This window comes from Rhincodon typus, chromosome 5 (assembly GCF_021869965.1).
Source record: "Rhincodon typus isolate 14 chromosome 5, sRhiTyp1.1, whole genome shotgun sequence".
NCBI lineage: Eukaryota > Metazoa > Chordata > Chondrichthyes > Orectolobiformes > Rhincodontidae > Rhincodon > Rhincodon typus.
In genome coordinates this window covers 23,338,367-23,359,073 of record NC_063336.1, presented here as the reverse complement: position 1 = coordinate 23,359,073, position 20,707 = coordinate 23,338,367, and the positions used below count along the sequence as shown (strand labels likewise).

General features: G+C 41.6%; 1 protein-coding gene across 1 annotated transcript in view; it reads right to left on the bottom strand.

Annotated features, from left to right (window-relative positions):
* The window catches only part of pdss2 (prenyl (decaprenyl) diphosphate synthase, subunit 2), a 215,125-nt gene that overhangs the window by 9,502 nt on the left and 184,916 nt on the right, over nt 1-20,707 (bottom strand). Inside the window, exon 7 of the mRNA XM_048596699.1 lies at nt 13,374-13,409. Within this exon, the coding sequence (XP_048452656.1) occupies nt 13,374-13,409 (36 nt within the window). The remainder of the gene's footprint in view (nt 1-13,373; nt 13,410-20,707) is intronic.

Here is a 20,707-nt window from a genome sequence, read left to right as displayed (position 1 = left end):
CCAATGATTCTCCTTTATCTGTTGGAATAGATCCTCAAAATACTCCAGTAGATTAGTTCAGCATAATTTCCCTTTGATTATTCCATGCTGACTTTGTTTTATTCCCTTAATTCTTTCCAAGTGTTCTGTTATCATGCCTTTTATAATAGACTCCAGTATTTTCCCCACTATTCATGTTAAGCTAACTGGTCTGAAATTCTGAGATAACAAGGTGTAGAGCTGGATGAACACAGTAGGCCAAGCAGCATCAGAGGAACAGGAAGGCTGACGTTTCGGGCCTAAACGCTTCTTCAGAAATGGGGGAGGGGAAGGGAGTTCTGAAATAAATAGGGAGAGAGAGGGAGGTGGATAGAAGGTGGATAGAGGAGAAGATAGGTGGAGAGGAGACAGGCCGGTCAAAGAGGCAGGGATGGAGCCAGAAAAGGTGAGTGTAGATGGGGAGGTCCTCAGTAAAGAGCTCACCTTTGTCCCCCTCCACCCACACATCAACGAATACCGGTCACGTTTGGACATTGAGCAGTTTTTCCGCCACCTCCGCGCAACATCGAGGGCCGAAGGGCCTGCACCACGCTGTAATGTTCTATGTACTTCTTCAACCATGAGCCTAACCCTCACTCTACTGACCCCTTCTCCTGCCTCCAACACATCCTCTCCTCCTGGATCCTCCCTACATCCCCACCTACACTCACCTTTACTGGCTCCATCCCTGCCTCTTTGACCGGTCTGTCTCCTCTCCATCTATCCGCCTCCCCCTCTCTCCCTATTTATTTCAGAACCCCCTTCCCCTCCCCCATTTCTGAAGAAGGGTCTAGGCCCGAAACGTCAGCTTTCCTGCTCGGCCTGCTGTGTTCATCCAGCTCTACACCTTGTTATCTCAGATTCTCCAGCATCTGCAGTTCCTACTATCTCTGGTCTGAAATTCTGTTTCTTTTCGCCTTTTTTAAAATAGTGGGTTATATTTTCCACCATCCTATCTGTAGGAACTGCTCCAGAGTCTTCAGAATAAACTCTCGTTCTTCATCCACTAATGTTGCCTGACTTGCTGGGTATTCCTAGCACTGGCTGCTTTTGTCTAGGAACAAAGGTGGTATTTATTGCAAGGTTTTTACTATGTCACTCAAAATTGTGCAGGGGGTCAGAGTTAGTTCAAGAAGCAGATAGATAGAGACAGAAGAAAGTTCTATTCAGAAAATAACTATTTGACTGGATTGTTGAAAAGGCATCTGAACTACATAGAATCTGTGCAGTTGAAAGGGTAGATCTTCAAACTCAGGAAGAAGTTCTAAGATTTAGTAGGCAGGTACGTGTTAGAATTAGGGCTTTAAAGCAGCCTGTGCATAATCAATATTTCAGCACAGTTGAGAATGTGGGTTTGAAAGCCCATAAACAGATTTGGGCTTAGGAAACAAACCCATGGGCGGTACTGGCTTCTCAAAGCTTTCTACTCTTGAAAAACTAGAGTTGTGCCTTAGATTAAATGATGTTCAGTCTTCAATAACACAGGTGAATGTAATCCCAGGAAAGGAAGACAAACTACCTGAACTTCTTTGGGGAAGTTCATGATTGAGCAGCTTTTGAGGAAGTTAAAAGGTTTAGGTCATTCCAAGTGAAGAACCATAATCCTTTGTGAAGTTTTAATGAAATTTGATAACCCATAGTTGCACCAATGTTGGGAAGTGGGCTCTATCTTGAATGCAATTAGTGCTTGATGTATTTTGTCAGATGTTTGACCGTAGCTGGTATATTACCCATATTTGCCCTCATTTTTAAGCTTGGGATGTTAGAATAAAAATCACATTTATCTTCGATAAAGAGATAACAAGGTGTAGAGCTGGATGAACACAGCAGGCCAAGCAGCATCAGAGGAGCAGGAAAGCTGACGTTTCAGGTCTGGACCCTTCTTCAGAAATGGGGGAGGGAAAGGGGATTCTGAAATAAAGAGAGAGAGAGTGGGAGGCGGATGGAAGATGGATAAAGGAGCAGATAGGTGGAGAGGAGGCAGACAGGTCAAAGAAGCGGGGTTGGAGCTAGTAAAGGTGAGTGTAGGTGGGGAGTTAGGGAGGGGATAGGTCAGTCCAGGGAGGACGGACAGGTCAAGGAGGAGGGATGAAGCTGGTAGGTAGGAGGTGGCGATGGGGCTTGAGGTGGGAGGAGTGGATAGGTGGGAGGAAGGACAGGTTAGGGAGGCGGGGACGAGCTGGGCTGGTTTTGGGATGCCGTCAGGGGAGGGGAGATTTTGAAGCTTGTGAAGTCCACATTGATACCATTGGGCTGCAGGGTTCCCAAGCGAAGTATGAGATGCTGTTCCTGCAACCTTTGGGTGACATCGTTGTTGCACTGGAGGCAGCCCAGGATGGACAAGTCATCCAAGGAGTGGGAGGGGGAGGTGAAGTGTTTCACGACTGGGAGATGCAGTCGTTTGTCGCGAACCGAGCGTAGGTGTTCCACAAAGTGGTCTCCAAGCTTCCGCTTGGTTTCCCCAATGTACAGGAGGTCACATTGGGAACAGCGGACACAGTATACCACATTAGCAGATGTGCAGGTGAACATCTGTTTGATGTGGAAGGTTTTCTTGGGGCCTGAGATGAGGGTGAGGGGGGAGGTGTAGGGGCAGGCGTAGCACTTCCTGCGGTTGCAGGGGAAAGTCCCGGGGGTGAGGGGTGCTGGTGGGGAGTGTGGAGCCGCCAAGGCAGTCACGGAGAGACTGGTCCCTCCAGAAGGCCGTTAAGGGTGGGGAGGGAAAAATATCTTTGGTAGTGGGATCAGATTGCAGATGGCGGAAGTGTCGGAGGATGATCTGTTGGATCTGGAGGTTGGTGGGGTGGTACGTGAGGACGAGGGGGACTCTGTTTTGGTTGTTATTGCGGGGAGGGAGTGTAAGGGATGAGTTGTGGGAAATGCGAGAGACATGGTCGAGGGCGTTTTCGACCACTGTGAAGGGGAAGCTGCGGTCCTTGAAAAACGAGGAAATCTGGGATGTCTGGGAGTGGAATGCCTCATCTCTGGAGCAGATGTGGCGGAGGCGAAGGAATTGGGAATAGGGGATGGCATTTTTGCAGGAAGGTGGGTGGGAGGAGGTGTACTCTCGGTAGCTGTGGGAGTTGGTGGGCTTGAAATGGATATTGGTTTCTAGGTGGTTGCCGGAGATGGAGACAGAGAGGTCGAGGAAGGAGAGAGAGGTATTAGAGATGGTCCAGGTGAACTTAAGGTTGGGTTGGAAGGTGTTGGTGAAGTGGATGAACTGTTCGAGCTCCTCGTGGGAGCACGAGGTGGTGCCGATACAGTAATCGATGTAATGGAGGAAGAGGTGGGGGATACGGCCAGTGTAGCTACGGAAGAGGGATTGTTCCACATATCCTACAAAGAGACAGGTATAGGTTGGGCCCATGTGGGTACCCATGGCCACCCCCTTTGTCTGTAGGAAGTGGGAGGAATTGAAGGAGAAGTTGTTGAGGGTGAGGACGAGTTCAGCTAAGCAGATGAGGGTGTCAGTGGAGGGGAACTGGTCGGGCCTGCGGGACAGGAAGAAGCAGAGGGCCTTTAGGCCATCTGCATAGGGAATGCAAGTGTATAGGGACTGGACGTCCATGGTAAAGATGAGGTGTTGGAGACCAGGGAATCGGAAGTTTTGGAGGAGGTGGAGGGTGTGGGTGGTGTCACGGACGTAGATAGGGAGTTCCTGGACCAAGGGGGAGAAAATGGAGTCGAGATAGGTGGAGAGAAGTTCGGTGGGGCAGGAGCAAGCGGAGACAATGGGTCGACCAGGGCAGTCAGGTTTGTGGATTTTGACATTTATTATCTTTGCACAGTCTGAACCATATTTTGCTAGTAGTTTTATGAATGCTTGTTTGAATAAGTTTTATTTTGAACATGTTATTTTTTGTTGATTAAAGAAACTTGGCTGACCTTTCTAAGACTAAATCAGATACTCCCTAAAATTTACAGTTCATATAATTAGCCATTTCATCACACTGGCTAAATTAAAAAATTTTTATGACCAGCAGAGATGTCAAAACTCTAAATGAATCAATATATTCCTCAAACCTTGTAACAATCAGAATTGGGAAAAAATTGGATTTACAATGAGATATAAGCCAGCACATAATTTGTGAAAGAGGGAGAGTGGGAGAAACAGAAGGAAAGATCTGCAATAGGATAGTAGAAGGGAAGACAGGAGAGATCCATCATATTACACACAACGATCAGAAAGTTATCCAACTAAACATTGGGAAGACCATATCCATTAATATTGATTCACATTGTGTTCCCTAGCCACTGACTCCATCTCAATTCCTGGTCACAATGTGAGTCTGAAGCAGATTGTTCACACACTTGACACTTTCATCGATTTTGAAATGAGTTTCTGATATCACATCATCTTCCATGTGGATTCTGCCGTCTTCTGCTGCTGCAACATCACCAATTTACACCTGTGCTTTAGTCTTTCTGTTCCTAAACTCTTATCAAGATCTTTGGTACCTCTAGACATGGTTATTCTAATGGCTTTCCACCTCACCCACTGTAGAAATGAACAGCAATAGGGCAATTCACACCATGTCCCAGTGAACCATAACCCTTTGTTCCGGCTATTGTAAATTTTTTCCTTGCGTAGCAAAAATTTGACTTAAAAATCCTCCCCATGGACTCACACCTCCCCCATTTTGTCACCCTTATCAGCCCCACCATCAACAAAGATCTCTGCACTCTTCCAAATTTGGCTTCTTGTCCACTCTAAGATGTCATCACTTCACCAAAACCAGCTGTACCTTCAGCTGTTTATGCTCCAACCTCTAGAACTCACTAAATGCCTCTCCCCTCATCTTTAAGCACTCTGTGAAACCAATTTTCCCATTACCTGTCCTGATGTGGCCCAGTTGTCGAATTTTATTTGATAGTACACAGTGTAAAACACCTTGGCATGCTTTATTACGTCTACATAAATGAAAGCTGTTGAGTAGGAATTAATACAAGGTTTGAAGCTTGTGAGACCTCATCTAATGGTAGAATTCCACAGTGCAGAATTGTAGAAGTTACAGAAGGAGACGTCCAAATAGAGAATGTGCAACTTGCATATAAAATGTAGCTGTTATAGAAACTATACTAATAAGTCTGTCATTTAAAAAACAATTAAAACTTTATTTTTGTTAAAACCTGAAAGCATTTAACCACTGCAGACCAATAACTTCTTCGGGTAGTATAATCAATAAGAGAATTTGTAACTAACAATGACAAGACATGATTTATACAAATATAGAGGGGTTTGGTCCATTATACTTTCTAAGCTGCAACAAAGAGGAGAGTTCCAATGGCCTACAGAAAGAACCAGGGCATCTACAAAGCTGTTCACTGCCAAGAATGTTTTTTTTTAAATATCCACCATAGAGACTGTGTGGGAAAATATGCCCCAAAGTCCTTCAACACATTCTATCCCAACCGCCCTGCTCCCCATGCCCAAAATATCTTCATTCTATTGTGTTTTTATGTTAATTTTAATTCCGTAATAAAATGCGTATCTGGGAAATAGTTAAAATCACAAAACATTTTAAATATCTCACACAAAACTGTTTTTTTCCTCAAAATTAGGTAAATCAGTGTTAATGTAAACAAGCAGAAATACGGTAACACATTCAAATCTAAATATCACACTCCTGCAGATAACTTAACAACATCAGAACAATAAAGGCACTTATAAAAATTGTTAATCAGAAACATGTGCTCATAAGCATGTTCTTACTTAACAGAATCTTTCAATATGCAATGAATAATATATTATTGACAGAATTTAAGCACTGAAAGAAACAATTGAAGAAAGAAAAACAGCCACATATTTTATAATTTAGTTGACAGGATTGGTGTTAAACTTCCTGAAAAATAGACGAAAGATCCATCAACACCAATGAAATCACAGTGCTCAATGTCATTGCCAGGACTGGATGTTTGTTGTAAAATTAAATGAGGCCATGTCCTATACATCCATCCTAAGCCACGATAGTACAATTCATCCATTTTAATTTGTACTCATCACATTTAAGACCTGATTGACTCTGGCCAGATTTATGGATCAGTTTAGGTTACAGAATCACTTCTAGTTCAGGCTATTAGTTGAGCGTGTGTAATTTGGTTCTCAGTGCCCTGGAGTCCTGATTTCAATCAAACCCTTCTCACCATGGACCTTTGTGGATACCCAAGAAGAGGTTCCTACAGGATGGCAGTGCACAAATCACAGGCATATGCTTTCGAAGGCAAGGAGTCACCTGCCTGGCTTTATATATTTATCACTAACACAGGGAATGTATCATGGCTGATTGTACCCAGTGCCACTGGAGCCATGGTGTATTTATACCGCAATGCTGCTGCTGAAGGTGTACTGTCATGTAAACATATCACTTAACTACATTTTTGTTTGACATAACCAGAGAAGGCCGCAAAAATGGTTTCTATCTTTTTCTCTTCTTCTCCCTAAAATGTCCAGCCACTCAGATTTGCCACTGGTAAAAGACACAAATAAGTTCTTGAATGCCTCAGTATTATATTCTACATTTAATATGTCAGCCAGATAGTGCCCTGAGATAAGAAATCCTATTTTGCAGGATTTTCCAGCCTCTATCTCAAATAAATCACCTCCTTCACGGTCGAGGTATAGCTTTCTTTTGTGACAGGAGTGCAGAAAATAAATTCCTGAAAAGACAAGCAGTCAGAAGGGGCTTAGAAACAAGATCCATGCCAGTAGATCATGGAGGAGTGAGTGGTGAAAGGCGTGGAGACCAGAGTTACTGCATGCATTACCTGTGGAAATTTGAGCACCGTACTGCCAAATGGTTGGTTAATTCGCTCAAACCTAAAACATTCCTGCAGGATCCCACCACATAACAGCACTCCCTCTTTAACAAAGAGCCTAGTATATCTCTCAATACACATAACAAGAGGACTGATCCATTTACTAATGGATGTACTACACCTCTGTCCACATATTTGTCAAAGTATCTGTATACAATGTAACTGGAATGAAGAATTGCAAACACTCTATGAGCTTGGCAATGCACAATCTTTCCAAAAACATCAACTCCCCACACATCTGATTCTTGGACTAAAGTCAACTACCTGAATCCTCCCAACCACTGCACTAGCCATGCTTATACAACTCGAGAGGAGAGAACTGTATGTGATAAGCAATTTAACCAGTCTAAAGCTGCAAGCAGCTAGAGAACATAATGTACAATAACTGCTCTTTTCTTCTTGTCCTCTAGGAACCTTTATTTAGAGCTCAATAAAAGAAAAACCTTCACTTTCTTTAAAACATGTATGAAAACAACCAAATTTAGAAGAACTAAACAATTCTTTCATTTGACAGATGTTTACTTTTCTATCAGAGGCGAAAGAGAGTGGGCGAAAATGGTGAAAGAGATTTATATACTGATCGAAACCTTCCAATCAATGGCATAACTCCTCTCTCCAATGCTGAGCATGAAAATTACTTACTTTCCTTCCTCTGATTTTTCTGGCTGATTTTATATTAAATAATTGTTCCAAACTCAGTTAGTGCAGGAATCTTCAGAGGGAGTAGTGGAGAGAATCCAAGCAAAAACCAGGCTCCTTTTTACATACTCTGGCAAGTAAAGCTTAAATCTCTCAGAATTTTGCAGTGTGTTTATTGGAGCGCCTAAGTGAATGGGTGGACATGTAGGGAAGGAAGGGGGTAAGGGGCAGGCTGAGCAAATCCTATAAAACCAAACAAGGGACACTTTGGCTGTGAGATTGTCAGGAGGAGTGGGGTGTCAGTGTGAGTGATTTAGGAGTTGGTGGTGTAGTTATATAGGAGTTAGACCAGGTTTTCCCATCAAATATTTCTTGGGTAGCTATCCACGCAAGTCATTCAGAATGTCAAACTCAGAGCTGAACATTTTTTGGAGGGTTCCAGGGTGTACGTGAATTGCCCAGAAGTTTAAACTTCTGACAATTGCTGTGGAGTCATTGCAATGGAAAGCAGGTCCAGACTTTAATTATCCAAGAGACTGGACGATCTGAATCATTATGTATTGAATAGTCATCGTGGCGCTATCACCAAAGCTTCCTTTTTGGCTTTTCCCAGTGGAGTCAAACATACGGGAGTTCTTCAGGTGGGAATAAAAAAAAAAACAGGAAATGTTAGGACCTTGCAGTATTAAACACTGGAGTCAAATTTCTTCACAGTTTTGTTTCCCTCTGTGACAAACAGGTTTCCTTCTGATTCCTTCCTAATTATAAAAAACTAAATTTATTTTAGTTTTAAAAACTAAAGACGACAAGGTGCGACATTCACATGTACAAAATGCAACTGTTCTTAGCTGAGGAAAGACAAGCATTTAGTAAGGAAGTCCATCATGACCATTAGTAATCTATCGGATTCATTTGGTTCAGATTTTTTTTTCTCTCAAAGAGGTCACAAAATTGATAGCAGCTGTTAACCAAGTGGACAGTATGTCTGAATTCCAGCATGACTTCAATAAAGTTACTTCATGTGAAGCTGTGAAGTAAATGAATTAATTCCTGCAATAGCATTGAAGACTTGTGCTCCAGAACTTGCCCGACTCCTAGTCAAGCTGTTCCAATGCAGCTACACTACAGCATCTACCAGAATGTGTAGAATTGCCCAGGGATGTCCATTACACAAAAAAACAGGACAAATCCAACCTGACCAATTACTGCCCCGTCTAACCTCAATCATCAATAAAGTGATGGAAGATGTCATCAACAGCACTATCAAGCAGCACCAGCTCAGCAATGCCCAGTTTGGGTTCCTCATTAGAGCTTTAGTTCAAACATGGACAAAAAGCCGAGAGATGGAGATGAGAGTAACAGCCTTGACATCAAAGGCCGCATTTGACCGAGCGGGGCATCAAGGAGCACTAACAAAACTGGAGTCAATGCGAATCAGGTGGAAAACTCTGCTCGCTGGAATCATACCTGGCATAAAGGAAGATAGTTGTGGTTGTTGGAGGTCAGTCACCTTAGTTCCAGAACATCAATGCAGGAGTTCCTCAGGGTAGTGTCCTAGGCCCAACCATCTTCAGCTGTTTCAACAAGAACTTTCCCTCCATTATAAGGTCAGAAGGTAGAATGTTCACTGATGACTGCACAACATTTACCATTCATATCTCATCAAATACTGAAACAGTCCAAGTCCATATGCAGATTTGAGATGACAAGTGGGAAGTAACATTTACACCACAGAAATGCCAGGCAATGAGTGCCTTCAACAAGGCAGAATCTAACCACCATCCGTTGATATTTAATGGCACAATAATCACTGAATCCCCCACTGTCAACATTCCAGGGGACGAGTGGGTGGGGAGGTTTCACCATTGATCAGAAACTGAAGCAGACTGGCCACATAAGTACTGTACTGTGGTTACAAGAGCAGGAATACTGCAGTCACTTCCTGACTCCCCAAAGCATGTCCACTATCTAGAAGGCACCAGTCAGGATTGTGATGGAGAACTCCCTACTTGCCCAGATGTGTGCATCTCCAATAACACTCAAGAAGCTTGACACTGTCCAGGGTAAAAACAGCCTGCTTGATTGGCACCACAAACACTTCACTTCCTCCACTACCAACACACAGTAGAAGCAGTATGTACCATCTACGAGATGTACACAGAAATTCACCACAGCTCTTTAGGCAGCACCTTCAAACTCATGACCATTCCATTTAGAAGAACAAGGGCAGCAGACACATGGGAATACCATCACCTGCAAGTTCCCTAACTAGCCACCCAAAATCCTGGCTTGGAATTATTTCACTGTTCTTTTATTGTCGCTAGGTCAAGATCCTGGAACTCCCAACCCAACCGTTTTGTGGGTCAACCTACACCAAATGAGCTGCAGCAGTTCAAGAAGGCAGCTCACTATCGCCTTCTCAAGGACAACTAGAGATGGGCAATAAATGCTGGTCCACAGACATCACCCATATCCAATAAATACCGTATGGGAAAAAATACTGTCCCCTACATAATTACAAGGCCATCACATATATAGACTAAAGTTACCTTTAATGGAAAACAAGTTGTTCAGAGAAATATAAGCACTGTGGTTTTGGATTTCAGACGAGGTTTTCATTATAAGAAAGGAATGCTTACTCCCTGACACTAAACAGACAAAACTAAAACAGCTTAAGGGTTCCTAAAATATATAATTCAAGAGAATCAGCAACATTGGAGATATGCAACCGTTGCATGAGCAAGAATGTTACAAAAATATGGAAGGTCAAACCAATCTGTTCCAAACAAAAACAGGAATTGCTGGAAAATCTCAGCAGGTGAGGCAGCATCCGTGGAGAGAAATCACAGATAACGTTTCAGGTCCAGTGACCCCTCTTCAGCACTAAGTAGGTTTTTTGTTCAATCTGTTCCACAGTCAGGGTTTCATCCACTACATAACTAGGACTGTCCACTTGGCAACTGTTCTGCAACAAAAATCAGAGCTGCTCTGCAGGAATCAGGCTAAGGAAAATAGGTCCAAATCACATTCTATGCACCTTTGCAATACTCTGTGCAGGAATGTGTTGCAGAATAAGTAAAAGTAATAGCCAACAAAAACTGAACCCCATATTAAATCTACACTGGATATAAATAATAAAATGGAAAATACTGGCATTAGACTTTTTCTCCATTTAAGTTTATCTATTAGAACTGATGAACTAAATGAGTTCTGAAAAAGTCATACCAGACTTGAAATGATAATACTGTTTCTCTCTCGACAGATGCCGCCAGACTTGCTGAGTTTCTCCAACATCAGCACTATTTAGCTTTTAGTCAAAAAAGTGTATATGTTAGTTGCTTCAGGATTAAAGAAACCTTTCAGCCACAGAACTAGATGTTGTTCACATTAGTTTTGTAAAATATTCATCATGAAAGCATCAAAGAGTTATTCTGATGTGTTATGCAGATTTTTTTGGCCTGCCATTGATGGTTTGTGTGCACATAAGGGGGGACCTAATTAGTTTTTCTCTCATCCTCAACTGCTGCTTCCTGTTGGAATGTTTTTATTCTAACCAACCAATTCTTTCTAAAATCAATTGCCATTAATTCCAGCAGGAACCACTGGATCAATCTTGCGATTAAAATACAGAGTAAGACTTTAAGGTTTTTGAGCAGATCTGTAGCTCGGGTTGTGGATATTACGGTTGATTCACTTGCCGAGCTGGTTCGTTGTTCCACAGACGTTTCATTACCCTGCTGGGTAACATCATCAGTGCAGCCTCCGATGAAGCGCTGTTGTGTTTTCTCGCCTGTTATTTAAACCCTGGTGTCCGTCGAGTTGGGTTAACTCACTTCCGGTTTTTCTTCGCAGTGGAGTGTATGTGGGGTCTAGCTCTATGTTTGTTGATGGCCTTCCTAATGGAGGACCAACCCCCTAGGAATTCCCGTGCTTGTCTCTGCTTGGCCTGTCCCAATCAAACTTGTGGTTTTCCTTATCCATGTGGATGGAGATGAGAGCATACTGGTCATGTCTTTTTCTTCCTAGTTGATGTTCATGTACCCTTGTGGCTAATTTTCTTCTTGTCTGTCCAATGTAGTGTTTGCTGCAGTCTTTGCAGGGAAACTTGTATATTACGTTGGCCCTGTCCATAGTGGGTAGTGGGTCTTTGGATCGGGTTAACAGTTGGCATAGGGTTGATGTGGGTTTGTGTGCTATTCTGATGCCCAGTGGTCGTAGGAGTCTAGTGGTCAGTTCAGATGTGTTCCTGATGTAAGGTAGCATGAGGACTGTGTTGGGGCATGCAGTATCTTCCTGGTGTCATTCATGTAGTAGGCATCTTCTGACCCAGTTTTCCGAGTATCCGTTGTCCTTGATACTTGGAGGAGGTGCTCTTCTTCTTGGCATAGTTCTGTGTTGTTGCCCGTTTAAATAGAGTTTTCATGCAATTTCGTTTGTGTGTGTTAGGGTGGTTGCTGTTGAAATTCAGTACTTGGTCAGTGTGTGTGGCTTTCCTGTGTACTGTTGTTAGGAATTGCCCGTTGGTCCTGCGTTCCACCATGACATCCAGGAATGGGAGCTGTTTGTTCTTTTCCTCTTCCCTGGTGAATCTGATCCCGGTGAGGGTGTTGATTATTAGTTCGTGTGTCTCCTCCAGTTTGATCCGTTTAATAATTACAAAGGTGTTGTCCACGTAGCATATCCATAGTTTTGGTTCGATTAGCGGAAGGGCCATGCTTTTGAGTCTCTGTATTACTGCTTCAGCTATTAGTCCGAAGGTAGGTGATCCCATGGGTGTCCTGTTGATCTGTTCATATATTTGGCCGTTAAAGTTAAAGTGGGTAGTGAGGCATAGATCCAGTGGCTTCAGCCTGTTGTTTGTGGAGATGGTGTCACTCAGATCTTGTTCTTTTTTCAGTAGTGTTGCTAGTGTTTCCCTTGACTTTCCTCCATTACATCACCCAAATAACTCTTGAAAAATCTTTCGGTAACTCAGGTGATCTGGAGTTTCTTCCTGGTTCAACCAGTCAATGCCCATGAGATGGTTCTTTTCTGCATCATCTCTCTGGTTTCAATGTTTCTGATGTGTGCTGAGTCAGCATGGATGCTGTAAACTTCCACACTACTTCTGCTCCTTCACCTTCCCTCGGACTAAGACCAGATTAACTCAGCCCAGGCCCATCAGCAAACCTATAATCGTTTTGGGTCTGTACAGCTCATACAGGCATTACATATATTTGGTGTGCAGTCAGCAGGAACCTTGTGTTTTATTGATGTGTCAATGTCTATTCATTCCACTATCCTTTAAAGTGGGTTTATTAGGGGATGGAAATGCACAAGAACAACAACAGTGTACAACAAACGGAAGTTTTCACCTTAGAAAAGGCTGAGATAACAAATTGATGAGTTCCACCACATCTAAATTTTCTTGCTCATAAAACCAGAATATTTCAGATTGAAGGCACCATAGGCTGTGGAACCAGAGACAGAACCTAATACCCCCTCTAGTTATTATTTAGTCTTAAGTACCTGACCACAAACATAAATACGAACATTCTTACATTAAGAAGCATATTATTATTAGTGTTTTTAAAATGATATGAAGATGAACCTTTCCATCTTGTACTCCAAGATTAAAACTCATGCAAACCAGCTTTAGAGATGAAACAGCAATTTACATAGCATTATCCAGCCCTGACCAAACAAGGTGGAAAGCTTCGACTTTAGGTGTCTTTCAATAATGTTCAAGTCTTTGTTACGAAGAAATCATCATTCAATATATAATTATTGAAAAATATTTGTCCTTTAAGGTTTATGTTTAATTGATACCTGTTGCAGGATGTAAAACAAAGCAGCACAGCCAATTTTATTTCTTTAATAGACAACAATAACAATACATCAAAACATGGAGGACATACCTTGGCATAATCAGCTTGTTTGCCATTTACTTTAGCCTAAAATCAAAGAAAAATAGGTAAATAAGTATTTTGAACTACTCAACCCAAAATTATTTATTGGCAAAGCTATATTTGATTAATTTTGTTTTAATTCATCATTACTTATTCTCTGAAAAATTCTGTAGAACGTAAGATCGCATTGAGTAGCATTTCCAATTGTAATGTTGATGCACATTTGAGAAGAAACAGTGGATGCTTATAACCTAAAGGTGATATAAAAATACTAGTTTTGGTTCTTTGTTTAAATTTCATCTGGACTTGAATATCATAATTTGAACACTCCACAAAATTCTATATGAAAATCTGGTTTACAGAAAATGCATATACAAAACCGCTGTCTAAACTCTGATACACTGTATCGTACTAGTTTTTGATTTGCAGAACTTTGCTAATTTGAAAGGAATGATTATATTTCACCTGAGAGACTCTTGACTGTACTCAACCATTGTCATAACTCTTTCTTCAATCAAAGGCAGGACTGGCTGAGTTACTGCAGACCTGTGCACAGCAACTGTCAGTATCACTGCCTGGAAGGAGAGGAGGTGATTCACTTCTGCAGGGTTGAATTCATTTGGTCAATTCTCCTCTCCTCCTGGCCCATCCACAAAGGAACACTGAACTTTCGGACAGCAGTGAATTACAAGCAGTCAGACAACTTCAGTTTTCTCTATTTGTGTCACAAGGAATTGAATTCAAGTCTCCTGGTGTGGAATCCAAGTCAGTGCAACTGGGACTGCTGACTTTCAAAGCAGTTCAAAATTTGCTCTTCCAAGCTAGGAATCAAATTTGAAGTACATAAGTCCTTCTTCTTGGATAGTGCCTCAAAGGCTAAGTTTGACTTATGAAGAAGTATCATACACCACCCATAAACATTTCATACTACTTTATTTATTTTTACTTGTAATTTGATATTTTTAAAGGAAAATTAAGTACGGTTGGAATCCAGTGCTAAACAGTAAGCTATCGCTTTGTATAAGATAGTATCCCAGGCTTTTAACCAAATGCTAATTAAAAGAACTGCAAAATTTTCCATTGTCCAGTTAAAAACTAACTACCCTGTGTGGAGTAGCTGGGCTGATGTGAGAAAGCGGGAACTTAAGGTTAGTTCAAATATTGAGCATGCTCCTCTGGTTGGAGTGAAGAGTTACTGGTGCCTTTTCTCTCCATTAGGCCTCATTATAAGTAACACGAGAGAATTTGATGCTGACATAGAAAGAAGGAATTGTATTTTAATGAGCACCTTTCATTTTCTCAGAAAGCTCCAAGATGCTTCACATCCAATGAGTTACTTTTGAAATAAAGCTTTGTTGTAAAGATAAATATGAAATCATTTGTGGCAAGATTTCACAAAACGTAATGAAACAATCGAGTTAATTGGTGTTTGGTGATGTTATTGGAAGAATAGATGCTGGAGGACACTGGGACAGTTGCTCCACTTCTTGTGAGTAGTGTTGTTGGTTCTTCTACAGCCCTGGCAAACACTCAGATATATATTGGTTTAAAGTATCACCCCGTGCAGCGACATTCCTTAACATTATACTGAAGGATCAGCCTCAATTACGGGAATGCAGCATGAAACGTAAGTGTTCCATGACATGGCTCAAGAATCCTTGACCTGCTGACATAAATGCATCCCACTGAAGAAAAAACATTGAATACTAATGTAAATATATATTGTATGATATTTTATCAATAGTTTTCTTTGGAACAGAAACAGCTTCTGTTAGAAAATGCAAGAACTGTGATATCATTTAAAACAGGTAAAATGATAGTGAAATTGTACAAGAGCCTGGAATTCATTGAATTAAAAATCTGCCATTGAAAGTTCCTGACTATTTATTAACATGCAGTGAAAACACAGCACTGAAGAAACTGCCATAACACTTTGGCTTAATTAGCTTACACAGAATTAAGTTGTAACTTTGAGTATGCAATAAAGTTGGTGTTCTGGGTATACATCACTAATTATCCTGAAATGCCAAGCTGTTATTTTATAAATTCAAGCTGTGTTTTATCAATATGGAAATATTTGTAAAATATACCTCTGTGACTTTCAAAATGTGATGGAATTCAGGCATTTCATACAATGCACAGTGAAAAATCTCATGTCAAAGACTCTAGAACACCCTCTCTCTCTTCTGGTGAAAATATCAGTCAGCCTGACATACTGGACAGAATACAAGTTGGCACAATTTAGCTCTTACAGGCTGTAAGCTTCAAGACTGGTAATCTCAATCAGAGGGGTCATAGGATACTAGTGTGGGAAATGGAAATGCCATCCTGTAAGTGCTCTTCTGATGTCAGAGATAAAGGCATTTAAAGGACAGTATTGGGGAAAATTACAGGAAACTCTATATCCTATCTAGCCATTCATACCAACAGTCTGTACCCAAAATCCAACAAGAGTTCTGTTGCACAGCACCAATTATGATCTTGATCATTAGCAAACTACATGTAAATTGAAATGGGTCAAATAAAAATGAGATAGATGGTTTTGTGTATTCTTTGGGTTTAGATCAACAGCTACATACAAACAAACTGCATTTATTTAGAACCTTTCACACTGCAAAGGTCTTAAGACACTTTCAATAAGCAAAATTAATTCAGGTAGTAGTATGTAAAGAGTTAAGGCCAGTATCTAATAACAAAATCAAAGTTAAGGTTTGATGTTGCTTTTAAAGCAGGAACAGAAGTACAAGACAGAAACATTTTATTTACAGAGGTCCAAAATATATTGTCCAAACAGCTGAAGATTGTCCCACCAATCACAGGGTGGACATGGAAGAGAAAAGGAAAGAATACAAGGCCAAAATCAGATAAACAAAAAAGGCAAGCACAGACACATATGCAGTGGGTGGTGCGTGTATGAAACGAGCTGCCGGAGGAAGTGGTGGAGGCTGGTACAATTACAACATTTAAAAGGCATCTGGGTGGGTATATGAGTAGGAAGGGTTTAGAGGGATATAGGCCAAATGCTGGCAAATGGGACTAGATGAATTTAGGATTTCTGGTCAGCATGGACGAATTGGACCAAAGGGTCTGTTTCCATGATCCGTGACATAGGGCTCAAGGAGATCACTACAGGGAGGAAAGGTTTCTATCTGTCTACCCTCTAAATCCTTTCAAAATTCCAAAAGCCTCCATCAAATCAACCAATTGCTTCATATGTTTGAGGAAGTACAGGCCAAGTCTAAACAGTATTTCCTTATAACTTATTCCTTGATCTTGACAATATTCTGGTGAATTTGTTCAACATTCTTTCCAAGGTCATACAAACCTTTCTAAGCACTGATGTCTAAAGGGGTGATGAGATGGTTTCAAACCAGCTTCCTTCTGGCAGTTTACTGTTGGCTCCCACATTCTAGGTATAATGCTACGAGGGAGTCAGCTGGAGACCTTTCATGTGCTGTTAGCCCGTAAGGTGCTGATATAACCTAATGGTTATTTCTAGGTGCCTTGTGTCTTAGCATTGACTTCAGCATCATCATCCTTCCCCAGGGTTATTATTATAGTGGAAGGCAGATGCTGAAGTCAGTAAACAGCAAGGAGTGGATTGCATGGGGACAAGGAGAGTGTGGGGCTGTGTGTGTCAGTCAGGATATTATGACGCTTTAGTAATCCATGCCCAGCTCCTGCTCTCACTGTCCCACTTTATGCTTCATCGTTCTTTTTTTCCCACAAAATCTCCTCAGTTTCCTCTGGACTTTGATTCCCTTAATCTTAAACTCTTCACCCCTTTGATCTTCCCCCCTCAGCATCCAATGTTTTGTTCTAAAGTGTTTCCAGATGTATTTGTGCAGCATTATACAAAATAGAACTACCTACCTACTGCCACTCCCTAACAATGTATGGCACCCAAGTATCAGCCTTGATTTTGGTTTAAACAATGGAATAAGATTTGAACTTGACATCTTTTGATTTGGCGATGAGAATGCTACCAACTGTGCTAAACTTGATATTGTTATAAATTTTTCATAAGTGAAAATAATTGTAATATATACAGCAAAACTGGGACAACATTCAGGCATGGGACGAAAAGGAGCGAGTAACATTAGCGCCACACAAGTACAAGATAATGACACCATCTCCAACAAAATAAGAATCAAATCATTGCTCCTTTTTGTCAACTGAATTACCATTGCTGAATGCATTTCAGTCCAAGAACATCTCTGCAGGAGTTCCTCAGGATAGTGTCCCAGGCCCAATCATCTTCAGCTGCTTCATTAATGACCTTCCCTCCATTCGAAGGTCAGAAGTGGGGATGTTCACTGATGATTGCTCAGTAATGTGCACCATTCGCAAATCCTTAAATACTGAAGTTGTAAGTGTCTGTATGCAGCAAGACGTAGGCACCTTTCAAACTTGGCTGACAACAGGCAGGTGATATGCACCACACAAAAGTGCCAGGAAATGACTATCTCCAACAAGAGAATCTATTCATCGCCCCCTTGACATTCAATTGCATCAGGATGACTGAAAGCCCCAAATCAACAGACAGAATGAAAAGAACCACAAAACAGCAACCGAACTGGATCAGCCATTATAAATACTTTAGCTGCAAGAACAGGTCAGAGGCTAGGAACTCTGTAGCAAGTATTCATTTCCTGTTTACCCAAAGCCTGTGCACCACCTAGAAGGCTCAGCTTAGAACCGTGGTGGAATACTCTCCACTTGGCTGGATGAATGTAGCTCAACATTTTAGAAGTCTGACACCATTGACGACAAAGCAGACTGCTTTATCAACCACTTTCAACATTCACTCTCTTCAGCACAGTGGCAGCTGTTTGTGCCATATACAAAATGCCAAGGCTCCTTGCACAGCATCCTCCAAACCCATGACCTCTTTCAAATAAAAGAACAAGGGCAGCAAATGCATGGAGCACCAACACTTCAGGATTCTCTTAAGGTTAATATGCAGGTTCAGTTGGCAGAAAAGGCTGCAAATCCAACGCTAGCATTCATTTTAAGAGGGCTAGAATACAAGAGCAGAGATGTACTGTTGAGGCTCTATAAAGCCCTGGTCCGACCACATTTAGAATATAATGAGCAGTTTTGGGGCCCATATCTAAGGGAGGAAGTATTGGCATTGGAGGGGGTCCAGAGGACGTTTACAAGAATGATCCTGGTGATGAAGGACTTGTCACACAAGGAGTGATTGAGGACTCTGGGTGTACACTTGATGGGTTTTAGAAGAACGAGGGGAGACATCATTGAAATGCACAGAATACTGGAAAGAGTGGACACGGAGAAGATGCTTGCACTAGAAGGAGAGACTAGTACCTGAAGGCACAGCCTAAGAGTGAAGTGACAACCCTTTACAGTTGAGATGAGGAGAAATTCTGTCAGCCAGAGGGTGGTGAATCTGTGGAACTCAGTGCCACAGAAGGCTGTGAAGGCCAAGTCTTGAGTGTATTTAAGGCAGAGATAGATAGGTTCTTAGTTAGTAAAGGGCTCAAGGAAATGGGGAGAAGATGGGAGAATGGGGTAGAGAAACATATCAGCCATCATTAAATGGCAGAGCAGACTCAGTGGGCTGATTGGCCTAATTCTGCTCTCATACCTTGAGGTCTGATAACACACACAGGTTCTGCTAGAAGCCTAACATCTTGAATTAGAACTATCCCACTGCTCCTTCGGGGATACAGTCCTGGAACTCTACTCAAACAGTACTGTGGCTGCCTTGCACCACAGGAACTGCAGCAGTTCAAAGCAGCAGCTCATGACCACCTTGAAACTGAGACAGGCAGGTTTTTGATCAGTCAGGGAATCAAGGATTGCGGGGAAAGGGCAGGAAAGTAGACGTGAGGAATACCGGATCAGCCATGTTCCTATTGAATGATGGAAGCCAAAACGGCCTACTGCTCTTCCTATTTCTTATGGCCTGCTCAAATGACAATTAGGAATCGGCAGTAAGTACTGGCCGAGCTTGCAATGAGCACCTCTTATGAGCAAATATAAAAACACGCCTACCATCATGACCAGCTAATAAACCACTGGTAGATCTGGTCTCAGCCATTGTTGCTTATTAAAGAGTTGATGTATTAGAGTCTTTTACATTTTGCACTTAAGTTTAGGCTGATAAAGTAGAATGTCCTGTTATATTGAGTACTGGAGGGTTGCTGATGTCTGGCAGGATATCCCAACTGATTCTACATGAACATGACAACATGAGTAGGAAACAAAAATGTGGAAAAGATTAAGTAATGGGGAGAAACTGAAAGCAATACGTAAATTGGAGCAGCGAGCAGCTGTAAAGTCAATGGGCCAGCTTGATGAAAGGGAAGAATATCAGGAGAGAAGGTTGAATTGTGCAAACTTATCAAAGAACCAACAAAACGACTCTGGACATTGAAAGTAATGCCGGACTGCTCTGGCGATCACTCTTGTCTTTACTGTCCTTCTTTAGATAGGTCTTCAATTCGGGTTAGGGTCAGTGAAACCTTTCTGAAAATGAAATTCTCCTCCAAATTGGGAAAATATTTGACAAATTACGGGGGCAGGTAAGCTGTATCAGTCCTTCTCATGAATGTGTATTTGTCACGGATATAGTTTGAATTTTTAGCTCCTTAATCTGTTCACATTTCATTATAAGAACACTATTAAACTCTATCAAGGATGATGTCTTAGGGTTAATTGCCTCTAATAAGAACACAATCTCTCCTGATACAGTTCATTCTGAAGGTAATTCACAGTAATAAAGACTCACCGTACCATTGGAACAAATGATTAAAAAGTATTACTTTCTGAGAATTAATTAAAAGCTATTTAAGACCAGGTAGAGTAAGACATTATTATGTGTACACAGCAGGGACCTTTCAATAAAACCATATTTAGGTTCTGTCCTCACCGATATCTGCAAACCTGGGAAGTGCTCTGCTTCTACTATACAGTGTGCACGCTCCTATTAAAAAAAACTACCAGCATGCTTCCATTTTCAAGTACAGAAAAGCCAGAAAAGTCGTGTGCTACTTTTAATTGCTTCAGATTCATTTGACAGAATAAGCATCACATTGTGTTTTTACATGAATGAAAACATTCTCTAATTTTCTTATATATGGTTCCCTAAAATGAAGAAAACCTAGAGACAACATTGCCAACACATTCTTAACACACAGCAAGCAGAATAGATTGGATATGAAGAAGTCCTTTCTAAAACTGGATGAAGCACACACTAGTCAAAGAGGCGGGGATGGAGCCAGTAAAGGTGAGTGTAGGTGGGGAGTTAGGGAGGAGATAGGTCAGTCCAGGGAGTTCGGACAGGTCAAGGGGGCGGGTTGAGGTTAGTAGATAGGAGA